This window comes from Loxodonta africana, chromosome 16 (assembly GCF_030014295.1).
Source record: "Loxodonta africana isolate mLoxAfr1 chromosome 16, mLoxAfr1.hap2, whole genome shotgun sequence".
In the NCBI taxonomy this organism is placed as follows: Eukaryota; Metazoa; Chordata; class Mammalia; order Proboscidea; family Elephantidae; genus Loxodonta; species Loxodonta africana.
This window is the reverse complement of record NC_087357.1, coordinates 71,739,427-71,751,806: the sequence shown is the minus strand read 5'-3', so window position 1 is coordinate 71,751,806 and position 12,380 is coordinate 71,739,427. Positions and strand designations below refer to the sequence as shown.

Below are 12,380 nucleotides of genomic sequence, written 5' to 3'. Positions count from 1 at the left end.
TAAAAAAGGTACAGACCAGACAGAGTAAAATTGTTTTGAAATATGACTTCATAAGTTATCCTCATGTCCATGTAAGTTAGCACATTCATTGAGTACTGTTTACGCAGAGTCCTCTTGGGCCTTGTGCAAATTTAGTTTAAGTTTTATCTGAGTTAGTCTTTGATGTTTTTAGAAGTCATATTCCAAGATATCTGTCTTTCTGTGCATGGAAATATTTTTCCCTCTTTTTCATTCCTCTTGTTTTTAAATTTCATTCTTTTGCTTATTGTAATGTTTTGTACTTTTCCCTGCATGATTAGGGGTGTTTGATTGTCTGTCTTATTCCCCAAAGTAATTTTACTGTGGACATTTTACTTTAATATTATGCATGATGTGTTTGTAGACTGGTTTAAAATCCTGACTTGTAAAGTGTTTTTATATCCCAATGAATTTTTCATTTGAAATCAGTATAGTTCACATATCATTTGGTTTTACAGATATATAAATAAAGGCTGAAAATATGAATGTACCCCGTTACAGCCATCCTCTCCCATCCCCCTACTCCTCACCCCCAGTCTAGCTATTTTAAAAATCCTATCAGTTTTATATAAAAATGTCTATGGTAAATTCATTAGAAGAGAAAATCAGACCTTACATCCTTGGACAAGTCACTTTAACTCTCAGTTTCCTTGTCCATAAAATGAAGAGATTGAACTATGCAGTATCTTTAGTGTCTTTTTAAATTCTAATATTCTATGATTCCGAGGTTTTTAGTAATCTTTTTTTTGGCATCTTAAAAATAACTGTGTAGTGCCATGGTACCCACAGTTTTAGACTTGTTAAAACCTGTAGCTTCAGTGCTTATAATATGACTCTTAGAAGTACCAAACATGGTTGTGGAGCCTATTTTCTCTAAAATATGTCTTTTATTTTCATCTTTGAAATTGGATTTCTTTTTCTGTTTCTTTGTAGTAAGGTCCAGTCATCATCTTAGTTTTTAATTATATGTATAAGTGGGCTGCTTGGTTTTTAAATGAGATGCTCTAGCCCAGAAGACTTCAGGTTGGGCAGACCTCTGTATACCTAAGGCCCCTTCTGGTCTAGTGTCCATAGCCTTTCCTTAACCTTCTCCTCAACCACAGTGCTTCCATATGTGTGTTTTCATCATGTTGAAGGCAGGGCTTCAAATTGGTTTGTTCTGGTTGGAACCCCTGCTGAGAATTTGCATTTCTAGTAAGTTTCCTGCTGAGAATTTGTATTTCCACCCCCAGATATACTGAACCAGAATGTACGTTTTAACAAGATAGCCTGGCGATTCTTATGCATAACTTCCTGGGAACTTGTTAGAAGTGTAAATTCTCAGCAGGGAACTTGTTAGAAATGCAGATTCTCAGCAGGGGTTCAAACCAGAATGAACCGGCTTGAAGCCCAGGTTGTCGCACAGCTCTAAGGAACCACACTCTCACTCTTGGGGCCAGAGTGATTTTAGTTGCTATATATGAGGTAACAGGACTGAGATTAGTATTGTTCTTTCTGGAGGCCAAGGGAAGGAAGGTATACCTCTGAGTCTTTCTTCAGCCAAGGATCCAGTTATTTTGATATATTCGCTTCTGTATCAGTGATAGGCCACACAGTTAACCCTTGAGAGACGAAGCAGTAGTGATCGTTTAGCCATGTTTCTTAAGGGTTCTTTCTCATTGTTTACCTTCATTGTGTTATAGTCACCTAGGGATATGACACCTTGTATATCATTGCATGACCTTAGAGAAGGACACCTAGTCCATGAGGTTGAGATGTGCATTCTTGTTCAAATGCTGGTATGGTCTTTAGTTAGGGGTCACCTGTACAGAAGTCCCTTCATACCATTATTTTTAGGTCAACATACAGCAAGGAAGCTTATTCTATCATAGTATGATGGGTTATTTTCTAGCCTGCATGTCAGAGGCTTTTATGATAGTGAAACTGATGATTACAGGGGTGTTACCAATTCTTTCTATTAGTCTGCATGCCTTAAGCTCCCATGAGAGTTAAACAAAGACTGTAGGATCGTTACTGATTATTTTTTTGTTCTCTGGTTTGTGATGCAGTTTGGGCTGAAGTTTCTTTCCCATTGCTGTTACACTGACTTGGCAGTAGTTTGAGAGTCATAAAGTTTATGGGTTACTTTTCATTTATATCTCTGTATCAGACCCTGGTACTAGACCAGTGCTGAGCTAAAATTGAGGGAGTGAGAAGCTCTTTGGCATGAATTCGTCTAGTTCTTTCCATGTGAGCTGATGGCAGGGGGTTTGGTGTTGGTGCAGATGAGCGTGGAACAGGCTAATAGAATGATGCAAGTGTGGATACCCTAAACTTGAGCCTTTCTTTCTGTCTATTCCATTGAAAGTAGGTTCAGCTGCAGCACGGAAAGAAATCATAAGAAACAAAATTCGAGCAATTGGCAAGATGGCAAGGGTCTTCTCTGTTCTCAGGTAATGATACATTTTCCTGCCGGTTTGTTTTGCAGAAATGACTTTTACTTGGTATCAGGAGTGTCCTGCTTGATACCTAGAAACATTTGGGTAGCATTCTTCCCATAAAGAAGTCAGTTGAACATTTATGTATTGAAGAAGAGAGCACGAGTTTCTTTGAAATTGGGCTTTTTTAACCCTTGTGATTACTATTGCTCACCTTTGATAACTCTTGTCCTTTGGTGATAAATGGTCTGTACCTTGAATATTAAAGCTGGATGAGATAAAGTGGACACTTGTAGAGTATTCCTGATGAACTTGCTCATTAAGGATTTCATAGGAGTCCCTTTTGCTGGAGCCACACGTTGTCTTTCTGGGATTAACTGAGGAAGACTAGGTTGAAGGGTACACATGAATGGGTCAGTCCTTGAAAAATTGTTTGCAGAACTGCTACATCAGATATTTTAACTTTAGGGCATGTAAAATACCATATTTTCTTGTTTGTAGAATGCCCATTTATGATGAATCTTACCAGATAGCTAATAAAGCTTTTCAGGAAAAACAACTTATGCCTCAGCTGCAAGGCATACCTTCATAATAAAATATTTGGAATATGGAAAAATGTGTGTCTTGGTCTTCGAATTGAGGAAAATATGGTCATAATAAAGAATGTCATAATTTATATACACGGCCGACATCTTTTAAACTCCTCTTTTAAAGTCAGTGCTGACTGAAGGCATCCTCTTTTTATTCTCTCTCTGCCACAGGGAGGAGAGTGAAAGCGTGCTGACACTCAAGGGCCTGACTCCCACAGGGATGTTGCCTAGTGGAGTGTTAGCTGGAGGACGGCAGACCCTGCAAAGTGGTAATGATGTTATACAACTTGCTGTGCCTCCAATGGACTGGGGCGCACCTCACTCTATTGCTAGCAGTACACGTAATGCATGCAGGGAACTTCTTCTGCTTTTTAGTTCCTGTCTTAACAGCTGACACTGGCAGGGCACTACATGATAGGGAGTATCTGATTAATACCTGATCAGGGCGGAAAATTGATAGAATGGATAATGGTCAGGCTCTCAGCTTTTTATCAGATGATGCGGGAGCACCTCATATCATAATGCCAGAAATATTTATTTATTTATTTGTCTATTGCAGTCTTTTCTTTTAAAGGCCTCAGTTTCAGAATGTGAATCAGGGATATCCATATTAAAAAATGGGAATGTGATTCCAAGCTTTTTATTTTTTTTTAATTTATGTAATTGTATTAGACTATGCCTTTTTCACTTGGAAACTTCAAATACTTAATTTTAGAATTAACAATCTGCTTGGGCCCCAGAACATTACTTATGCACTTCACTTGCCAAAAGATTTGTGCAAGGTTTTGTACCCTGGTAAATGATACCAAAGTTTGTTTTCTGTGGTGTTTGTCAAATGTTCTATGTATAATTAACTGTCTGTAACATGCTGTTTCCTTCCTCTGCAGATGTAGCCGCTTTCCTAAATCTGTCTGTCTTTCTTTAGGTTAGCTGTATGTCTGTAAAAATATGTTAATTAAACTCTTCTTTCAGACACTTGTCTTTTGATGTAGAAGCGACTTTGTAGCACCTTGTCTTGAGGTTTGCTGCATTTGTTGCTGTGCTTTGTGCATTCTGAACATGAATGTAACATTAGATACTAAGTCATTGTTATAAAGAGGTTGAATTTAAATCCTGTAAGTCAAAACTGAAAGGGTGTTTATTAAGTGTGCCTTTATTTTGCATGAAAATAAAAAGAATTAAACATAAAGCATTCCTGTAATCTGGCTCATTGAGTACTTTATATATATATAAAACTTAACTTTTATTTTTGGCGTAAATATTTGTGTAAATACTGGGTTAACTTTTTGAAAGCCCATTACAGATTAAATAGAAGAGAGTAATGTGAATGTTATAGAGCATACGCAGTAACTCAAAGTCTAGATTTTTCCCCCATGTGATTAGAAAGCAAAAAAATGTGATGTGGAAAAGCATTATATGTTTTATTGTCGCCACTTTTGACAGCCCTCCAGGGGTCATTCTGTTAAAACAGGCAGCAACACATCTGATGTCTTCCTTAGTCATGATTAATAGTTTCTTGTTGGTGTTGTAATTAGTGAATTTTTTAAAGGGAAAGAAAGGAAATTTTAATTTAAATTTTTGAATAAATTTAAATTCAGTTGACTTCTCACAGTCTCATTACACTCAGTCCCATAATAAATGCTTTTTAATAAAAAGAATTTTTTCCTGTAGACAAATAATTTTTACGTACAGCCTATACATGTTCTATTTTATATGTTACTGTGTTGTCTGCTATCACCACTGGTATATGCGAGAAATACAACTATGTTTTGAAATTGTAGTTTTAAATTTTCATTCTGAATGAAATTTCTTTTTTTCAGTAAAAATCTTTTCTGATTTTCTTTGCATTCTCTGCCCTCCAATTTTTTTTATTATGTTGTAGATACTAGAGAAATGAGTTAAAAAGAAATTTATGAATGTTTATTAAAACAAATTAAGAAGACATTAAATACTCAATAAAGCTAGCAAAAATGTTAATAGGAAACAATGAATTTTAATAGCTTGAAAAATGTTCTACCCTTCCTTCTCTTTACTCAGAAAAGAAAGACGGAACTGAAAGACTATCGTGCTTAAATAAATTATACTACAGTTGTTTCTCAGTTATCCTTGGATCTATCATTATTTTATGTGGTATCCACAGCAAACCCTGCTTTCAGATTTCACAGTTAGCACCTGCTAATTACATGCTTTGTTGATGGCTCAGTACTTCTATTTATTCTTAATTTGCATGCAGCCTGAAGCCCAGTCCTCCAACTTGGAAACCACCCTCAACTGCAGGGAAGGTTTGAAAGACAGCAGCTTTGCTGAAGGGACTGTCTATTCCCAGCATAGAGTGAGTTGCTGGAAGGACCTGAGTTTAAGGGGTCTAATTTGGGAAACTAGGTAGCTCCCTAGTTCAGCTAACAATGGCTCTTAATAGTGTGGTTTGAGCACTTGGTTGAAGTGATTTCCCTAGTATAAGATAAACCCATTTTGAAACAAAAACAAAACATATACAAAAGCTACATCTGTGTGATTTTTTTAAACTTATCTAACATTTTTAATTTTAGTAGATTTGTACCCTGATATCAGTGTGAATAACTGAGAGTTAAGTATTGCAGAAAGGAAGCTTTTAAATTCTAAGACCTCAAACCTATTGTCAGAAAATAAAAATTATCTTTTTAGTAGGTTTAAAGTTAATTTACATGCTGTTTCACAAGTGTTTTTTACAAATTACTAGAAGGATATGATGTTCGTATTTTACGTGCATTTTCTTTATGGAAATTTGATAGCCCTATAAGGCTACTGTCACCAGGGCCTATATGGACAAATATTTTAGTAATGTGAAGTTCCTTTTGATGATTTATCCTGTGTAGTAGTTTTTGGAACACAGTTTGAGGCAGCAGTATACTCAGATGTATTAAGGCCATATCAAAGTGCCCTATATAACTAAAAACAAATAGAGGAAATATAGTGCGTTCCAAATAGAATTTTGCAGTTATCGGATCTTTTTCTTTCCAGCTTAATGTTTAAACTTCAGATGACCATCTTTCAATTCTAAGCATTCAAGCTTGACATGGTATGCAGTTTTGACTGTGATACCCATTATGTATCTGGAAAGGATTTAGGGGATTTAGAGACCTCAGAAAAGAGCAGAGAATACAATTTGACTTAGAAAGTGCTTTACATGTAAAATTAAAAGCCCATAGAATGATTTCAAAGGTCTATTGTCTGTCATATATCATAATTTAAAATTTTTATGAACAAACTTTTTACCATTGATATAATCTGATACCAATTCTTTTAGTGATAGCACTTTTTATTCTTAATTGATTATATATACAAGCTGTGACATGTTTCATATAAAGTCACTTGTGTCATCACAAGCTCTTTAAAACATATTCTGAAGGCATGTTTATTTTTTCTCTATTAAATTTCTAATTTATAAAGAAAATTGTCCACATTTTGAGAAACAGGAGTACTAGCGCTGAGCAAGCAGGTGTAGGTCATTTATCAAACGAATAGCTTTCTTTCTGTCTGGGAATATTGTAAGAGTACTCCCAAATGTACAGGGCTAGATTTTTGAAGCACTGATGTGTACTGTGGGTATACAGTAAGTATGTCTGCTTTGATTTGTACTAGAATTTAACAGTGAAGGAATATTAACTTGCCTTTATTCAGTGTTCATCCTGCTTCTTTTAGGTCCCAAATTCACTTTACCATCTGGTTGAGTTAGATCAGCAACCTTTTCTAATTTAGTGTAATTTAATTCCTTAGATTCTTCAGTGTCCTTTCACATTAATAACTGCTTTGGATAAAATTTTATCATTTCTAAAGCATGTCTGCTGCTCAAAGGTCATCTCAGAAATAATTATTCTCATTGGCCTTATTGAAGAAGAAGCAAAGTGGAAGGGACATTATTGTTAAAATATTCTGCACTTTGTGGAAAAGGTGGAAAATGGGGTGAGGCAGTATTCTCCGCAATCTTAGGTCCATGTTCTCGATGCGAGCACTTTATTTATACAGTTTGAGCCCAGACATGAGCCAAAAAAAAGAAAACTTGACTATAAAATTTATGACTAAGTATGCTGAAATTCTCTAAATGGGCCAGTGACAAGCTATACCAGGAATGCATTTCTCATTTATATGGCCTGTATGTATGTCCATATCATGAAATAATTAGGATTTATTGCCTGTAAGTCTCCATTCCATCCGTTGATTGCTCTCTAATTGGTAGATGGACTTGAAAACACCTTTTTCTCTTCACTCAAGTGTGCAGGCTGTTAGTGCCTGCGGCAGATTTGAGTTCATGATAAACTGAATAGAAATTGTTTTAGTAGGTGTTAATATCATTAGGTATTAGGAGCATCAGTATTAAAATAGAAAGGAATTTCCTAGTAGACAAGAAGGGTCCTTTTAGGTTTCTCACAAAGAACGGTTACAGGACTGTTTAGAATATAGCTCACCAAGTTTACTTCTCTTTAAATTTCATTGTAGCCATACCGGCTTTCGCAGCTTATGCTTTGCCCAGTGACGTAGAAGGGACAGGAAGAGCATTGCCAACCCTTTCCGGTTTATATCTTAGGGAGTCAACTGGTGATGAGTATTGTTTCAGTTAGACATAAAATAAAAAAAATCTCCTGTTTGCTTTTCTGCTACAATTCTATCATAATTTCACCTTAGGGAATTGCCCTGTGATTGTGGTGGGTGTGACATAATAAACATGTTGGAAAATTCTAAGGCCGTCAAAATACTGAAATCAAGATGGGTAATGAGTATTGCAGTGCATTTGCATGGGTGCTGAGTTGTCTGTGTTTCCAAATAGGTCTATGTGTTCTGTGCTCTGAGCAATGTTGTCATAGTGCTGTGTGTAAACTGCTGCATCAGGAATTGGGGGATTAAATGGGGCTCTCTGATATGGGTACATTTATGTTAAGTTGTAAATGATGATGTAGTATGGGATACTGTGATATTTTAAGTGATCATTGCCTTTTCTGCTGTACAATATGACCCTTCTCATCTCTCTCATTCATTTTGCATGCCTCTGCTCACTTCTGTACAGCCACAGTTGAGGCAATTGAGGCTGAAAAAGGTACGATCAGAGTCCTTGCCCTGGGCAGAGATCTGTGGTGTGTGGGTGGGCATCAGAGAATGTCCTTTGGGTGTGTCTTACTCCTAGCTTGAGCAGCCCAAGATGAATCAGACTCACTGACTCATCAAGTTTAGCCATCACGTTCCTTTTTTTTTTTAACACAAAGACTAATGTCCATAGTGACAGTCTGATTTTTTCCGTTTCCTAATACACGCAACTAGCATTTAATCTTCCTGTTTTCTCTATAGTACAGCATGTTACACTGTATATTAAAGCATTCAGAGTTGCCTGTTTTAATGGAAATGGCTAAATTGACACTGCAAATGGAAATTTATTCCATATTTTGCATGAGTCTCTGCTACTCAGAATCTTTTTCCTAAGTGAAACCCCTGTAGAGCTGATGTGAGTTTGTTTTTACTTATTTTCAGTAAAACACCTGAGAGTACAGGAGCTGTCACTATGATGGTTTTTTTTTTGTTTGTTTGTTTTTTTTTCCTTTTTGCTGCAGTTTGGGCTATAGCTTGCTGATAAGATGGTATTTATGTATTTCATGTGTTGGCTTAGTATTACACATTGCTGAATGTTTTGCTGCCCCAGCCATGTGTTTGGTTCACGTGCACAGACTCTGAGTCACAGGGATGGCACATATTAAGTAACCAAGTATAATAACCAATAGTATGGAAATCTTTTCTGTGAACACTTTAATAATGAAGGATGCATTATTCCAGATAAAGTGAATGAGAAACCGTAACAATTGGAGGAGGATTGCCACTTATTTTGATTTGGGTTTTCAAAGAACACGTAGTCTATGGCCAGTGAATTAAGGAAGACATCTTCTAAAATATGAAACTATAAAATATTCTTTGCTGTCAGCCAAACACAGATCTAACTCCTGGAGGTATTTCCCACCTTTTCCATTTCATATTGGTGGCGATGGGGTGATAATACCTTGACCTCCAAGACAGTTCTGATCTATTAAATTTTAACTCGCTTGACCTCTTTCTCCTCCGAAGCTTTTGGTACAGATTTGTATGTTGGGGATTAACCTTGTTTAGCCTCCTCACTTGCCCCTACTCTTGTTGCTGCCTTATTGTGATAGTCATGGTGATCCTAGGGTCTGAGGTAGGACATAATTGGTGTAGTGGAAGTCAGACTGAAACCCTGAGACCATTGCCTGGATGTTGACTTTGGGGAGGGTTGTTTTTGTGTTTTCTTAAAGGCTCTGGTACCAGTTGTTATCTCTGAAGTTACCATGTTTATACTTGGGTTTAAATATTTCACATTTTAAGGGGAAATCTGGAATGGGAGTAGGATTCAGTTAAAGATTTAAGTGTTGCTACTTACAGCCAATTTCTCTCTTCTTAAAAATTACTGAATATGTTTTTGAAGTCTCAGAAATGTTTTTCAATTACTGACTTATCAAATTTGCATTTTGTTAAGCAATACGAGGATTCTCTCCACCACATAGAATCTGCAGTTTTGAAGAGGCAAAGGGTTTGGATAGGATCAATGAGAGAATGCCACCCCGGAAAGATGCTGTACAGCAAGATGGTTTCAATTCTCTGAACACCGCACATGCCACTGAGAACCACGGGACTGGCAACCATAGTGCCCAGTGACCCTCGGCTTCCCAGGGACTCTCACATCTCGGGCCCCAAATGGACAAATCACCCGAGGAGCCGGAGGGGTCGGCCAAGCTGACTGTAAATGTCACAGTCCCTCTGGAAAAACCATTGTGCTTTTGAGACCCCAGCCCCTCCTGAATGGAGGGTTGAGGGCCCTGGGACATGTTGCATTATCTGATAAGATTGGGTCATCGCTGCCACGATGGAGAGCAGAGAGCAAGGGGCTTGGGGCAATTTCCAGTGGAGGGAGTCTACACCTCCATTTATGCTTGTGGTTCACACATTTAAGTTTACAAATGAGATTTCTTTTTCCCCTCAGTAGAATTAGATTTTGTTTTTCAACCATGACTTCAAATACAATTCTAAGAGCTAATATGGACTTTTTTTTTTCTTTCCATGAAATGTCTTTAAAGGATGAATTAGCATGGTCTTAAAATACATTTCTTAGGTTACTAAGCTGTATTTTGAATTATGGGCAAAATGCTAAGAAACCCAGTTGGCATTTATACAAAATGCTGACCTCAGGTCTAGAGTTCTTAAATGTGGCTAATTCTGTAACATAGTGTTGGTATTTTTCAATTATGAATGCATAACCTCTTTATAGGCAGAACTCTCTTACTTGAACACAAATCCAAAAACTAATTTAGGATCTTTTTTGCCCAGATCTTTTGAAATTTATACCCCAGAGATTTAAGAAGAAAACTTCTAAATTTCAAAAATATGAAGAATTACAGAATTACTCATTTAAGGTACTTTAAAAGAAGTTTGTACATTGTCAAAGTAAATTTTAATTCAAATCATGTCTGTAAAACTTGACGTATTTTGTGTATGCATGTTTTCATTTTGCAAATATTTAATATATAGACCTATGATGTACAGGTACGACATGTATAGGTTACCTAGATGTTATGAGAAATTTTAGTTTATCGTGAGTACTCAAGTTGCTTAAGTAGCCACCAGAGTGATTTGCTGCTGGCTTACTATCATTTTTATGTTTTAATGCAAAGGAAATTTTAAAATGTTCTGGAAGTGTTTTTAATTAAGCGATGCAGCATAGAAGCAATGGTTCTGTTCAATCTTCCAGATGTTAGTGGAAGCATAAAAGTCAAGACTGCATGCTGAAATTCTTATTTTGATAGTTACAGAACTGCTTGGTTAAATTAAATGGAACCATGTGCTCATTTTTCACAATTATTGACCTGTATCGATTGCCACTGTAGTTTGGTATTTTCCTTTACTTTGGTGGCCTGCTTCCCTCATGCCCTGGAATACAACTCAGAGCTCCAGGCAGCGGAACCGTCTATTGTTTTGTTTGCCAGAAAGTGCACCCTGTATGGTCTCCTGTCTCAGTTGGAAATATTATGCATGTGCAGGACTATACGAGTATTTTATAAACAGTAGCACACAATAAATTCCATGCATGGGCCGCTGCTCCTATCTCTGTGTTGGGTTTTATTTGGAAGATGCAATCTGATCTGACCTCACGCAAATCAAAACACTCTGTTAATAGAGCTGGGATATATTCCTCAGAGAATATTTTCTTCTGGATAATTCACAGTGATTTGATGAATCAAGTTCTTCAGAATTTTTTTTTTTTTAACTTTTGTTACGTTTTTTATACGTAAGCATTAGTAACTGAGCCCTAGAGTCAGGGCTAGATGCTGTTATGGGCCTCCTAAATCTAATATTTAAAATCACTATCTTCACTTAACTTTTAATTGAAGAAAATGTGTTACTGTGGGTAACACTATTTTGTCTAGGATTTTGTTACAGTGGTATTGGGACTTGATTGGGTGTTTTAACAATAAGCAGAAAAAATATTAGAGACATTGCATTTTCTTACCATCACGTCTTTGCCACAATTGGACAAGTATAGGATTTGGCAAATTGAGGAAAATTAGGATATTGTTCAACTTTTTATAATATAATTGTATAGTAATTCTAATTACGATTCTCAACAATAATTATAATGATACACATTATAATGAATTGCTTTAAATAGTAACATATATACTGTATTTTATGCAAGTAACACACGCCTTCTACATTTGTTTGCCACCGGAGCCCTCTGCCCATAAAGTATTTTCACAAGTGCTGCTATGCCAGCTTTTTTTTTTTTAACATGTTGCTGTAAAAAAAAAATTAGCATAGTGTGCTTATGGTGGGGGAGGTGTGATTGGCAAGCAAACGTAGAAGTCGTGTTATTTGCATAAAAATACAGTACTTACCTAATTCCAGGTAGCAAACAAAACTTTTCAAATTGTTGATTATTACGGCTTCTGTTTGCTGTAATATTAACTGGCATACTAGGCCATGAGCTGCCTCTAAAGTTATTATGCAGTGCATACTTTAAAGATTCTTGATGTTATCGTTTTTTGAAAGCTACGCATCTCCAACATGAGAGCTTAACTAGTATGTCGGTCCAAGAACCTCCTTAGCCCACAGGGCCATTACCAGGGTTGTAGAGTGTTTGTGGGAATCATGGGTAGACATACGTCATCGTTTAGCAAATGAGAAGAACATGGATTGATTGTAAAAATTAAATAGAAAAGTAAGAGAAAGAAACAGAACTCAGAAAATGATGTACTCACACAGAGTGGTAAAGTATCATCCAGTGTCTCACAGACCACTTCCTACCTGCTGAATAGGAACCTCTTTT

The 12,380-nt window shown here is 36.5% G+C and overlaps 1 protein-coding gene across 6 annotated transcripts in view; it reads left to right on the top strand.

The window, feature by feature from the left end:
- PPP3CB (protein phosphatase 3 catalytic subunit beta) overlaps positions 1 to 11,172 on the top strand; it is a 49,492-nt gene extending 38,320 nt beyond the window's left edge. For 3 of the 6 annotated variants that reach the window (XM_064269717.1, XM_064269722.1, XM_064269721.1), the window contains exons 11-14: positions 2,366 to 2,450; positions 3,197 to 3,294; positions 8,067 to 8,096; positions 9,537 to 11,172. In XM_064269717.1, coding sequence (XP_064125787.1) covers positions 2,366 to 2,450; positions 3,197 to 3,294; positions 8,067 to 8,096; positions 9,537 to 9,715 — 392 coding nt within the window. In that variant the 3' untranslated portion in view covers positions 9,716 to 11,172. The remainder of the gene's footprint in view (positions 1 to 2,365; positions 2,451 to 3,196; positions 3,295 to 8,066; positions 8,097 to 9,536) is intronic. The other 3 variants (XM_064269718.1, XM_064269720.1, XM_064269719.1) reach the window with 3 other exon arrangements.
- The last annotated feature ends 1,208 nt before the right edge of the window (positions 11,173 to 12,380 follow it).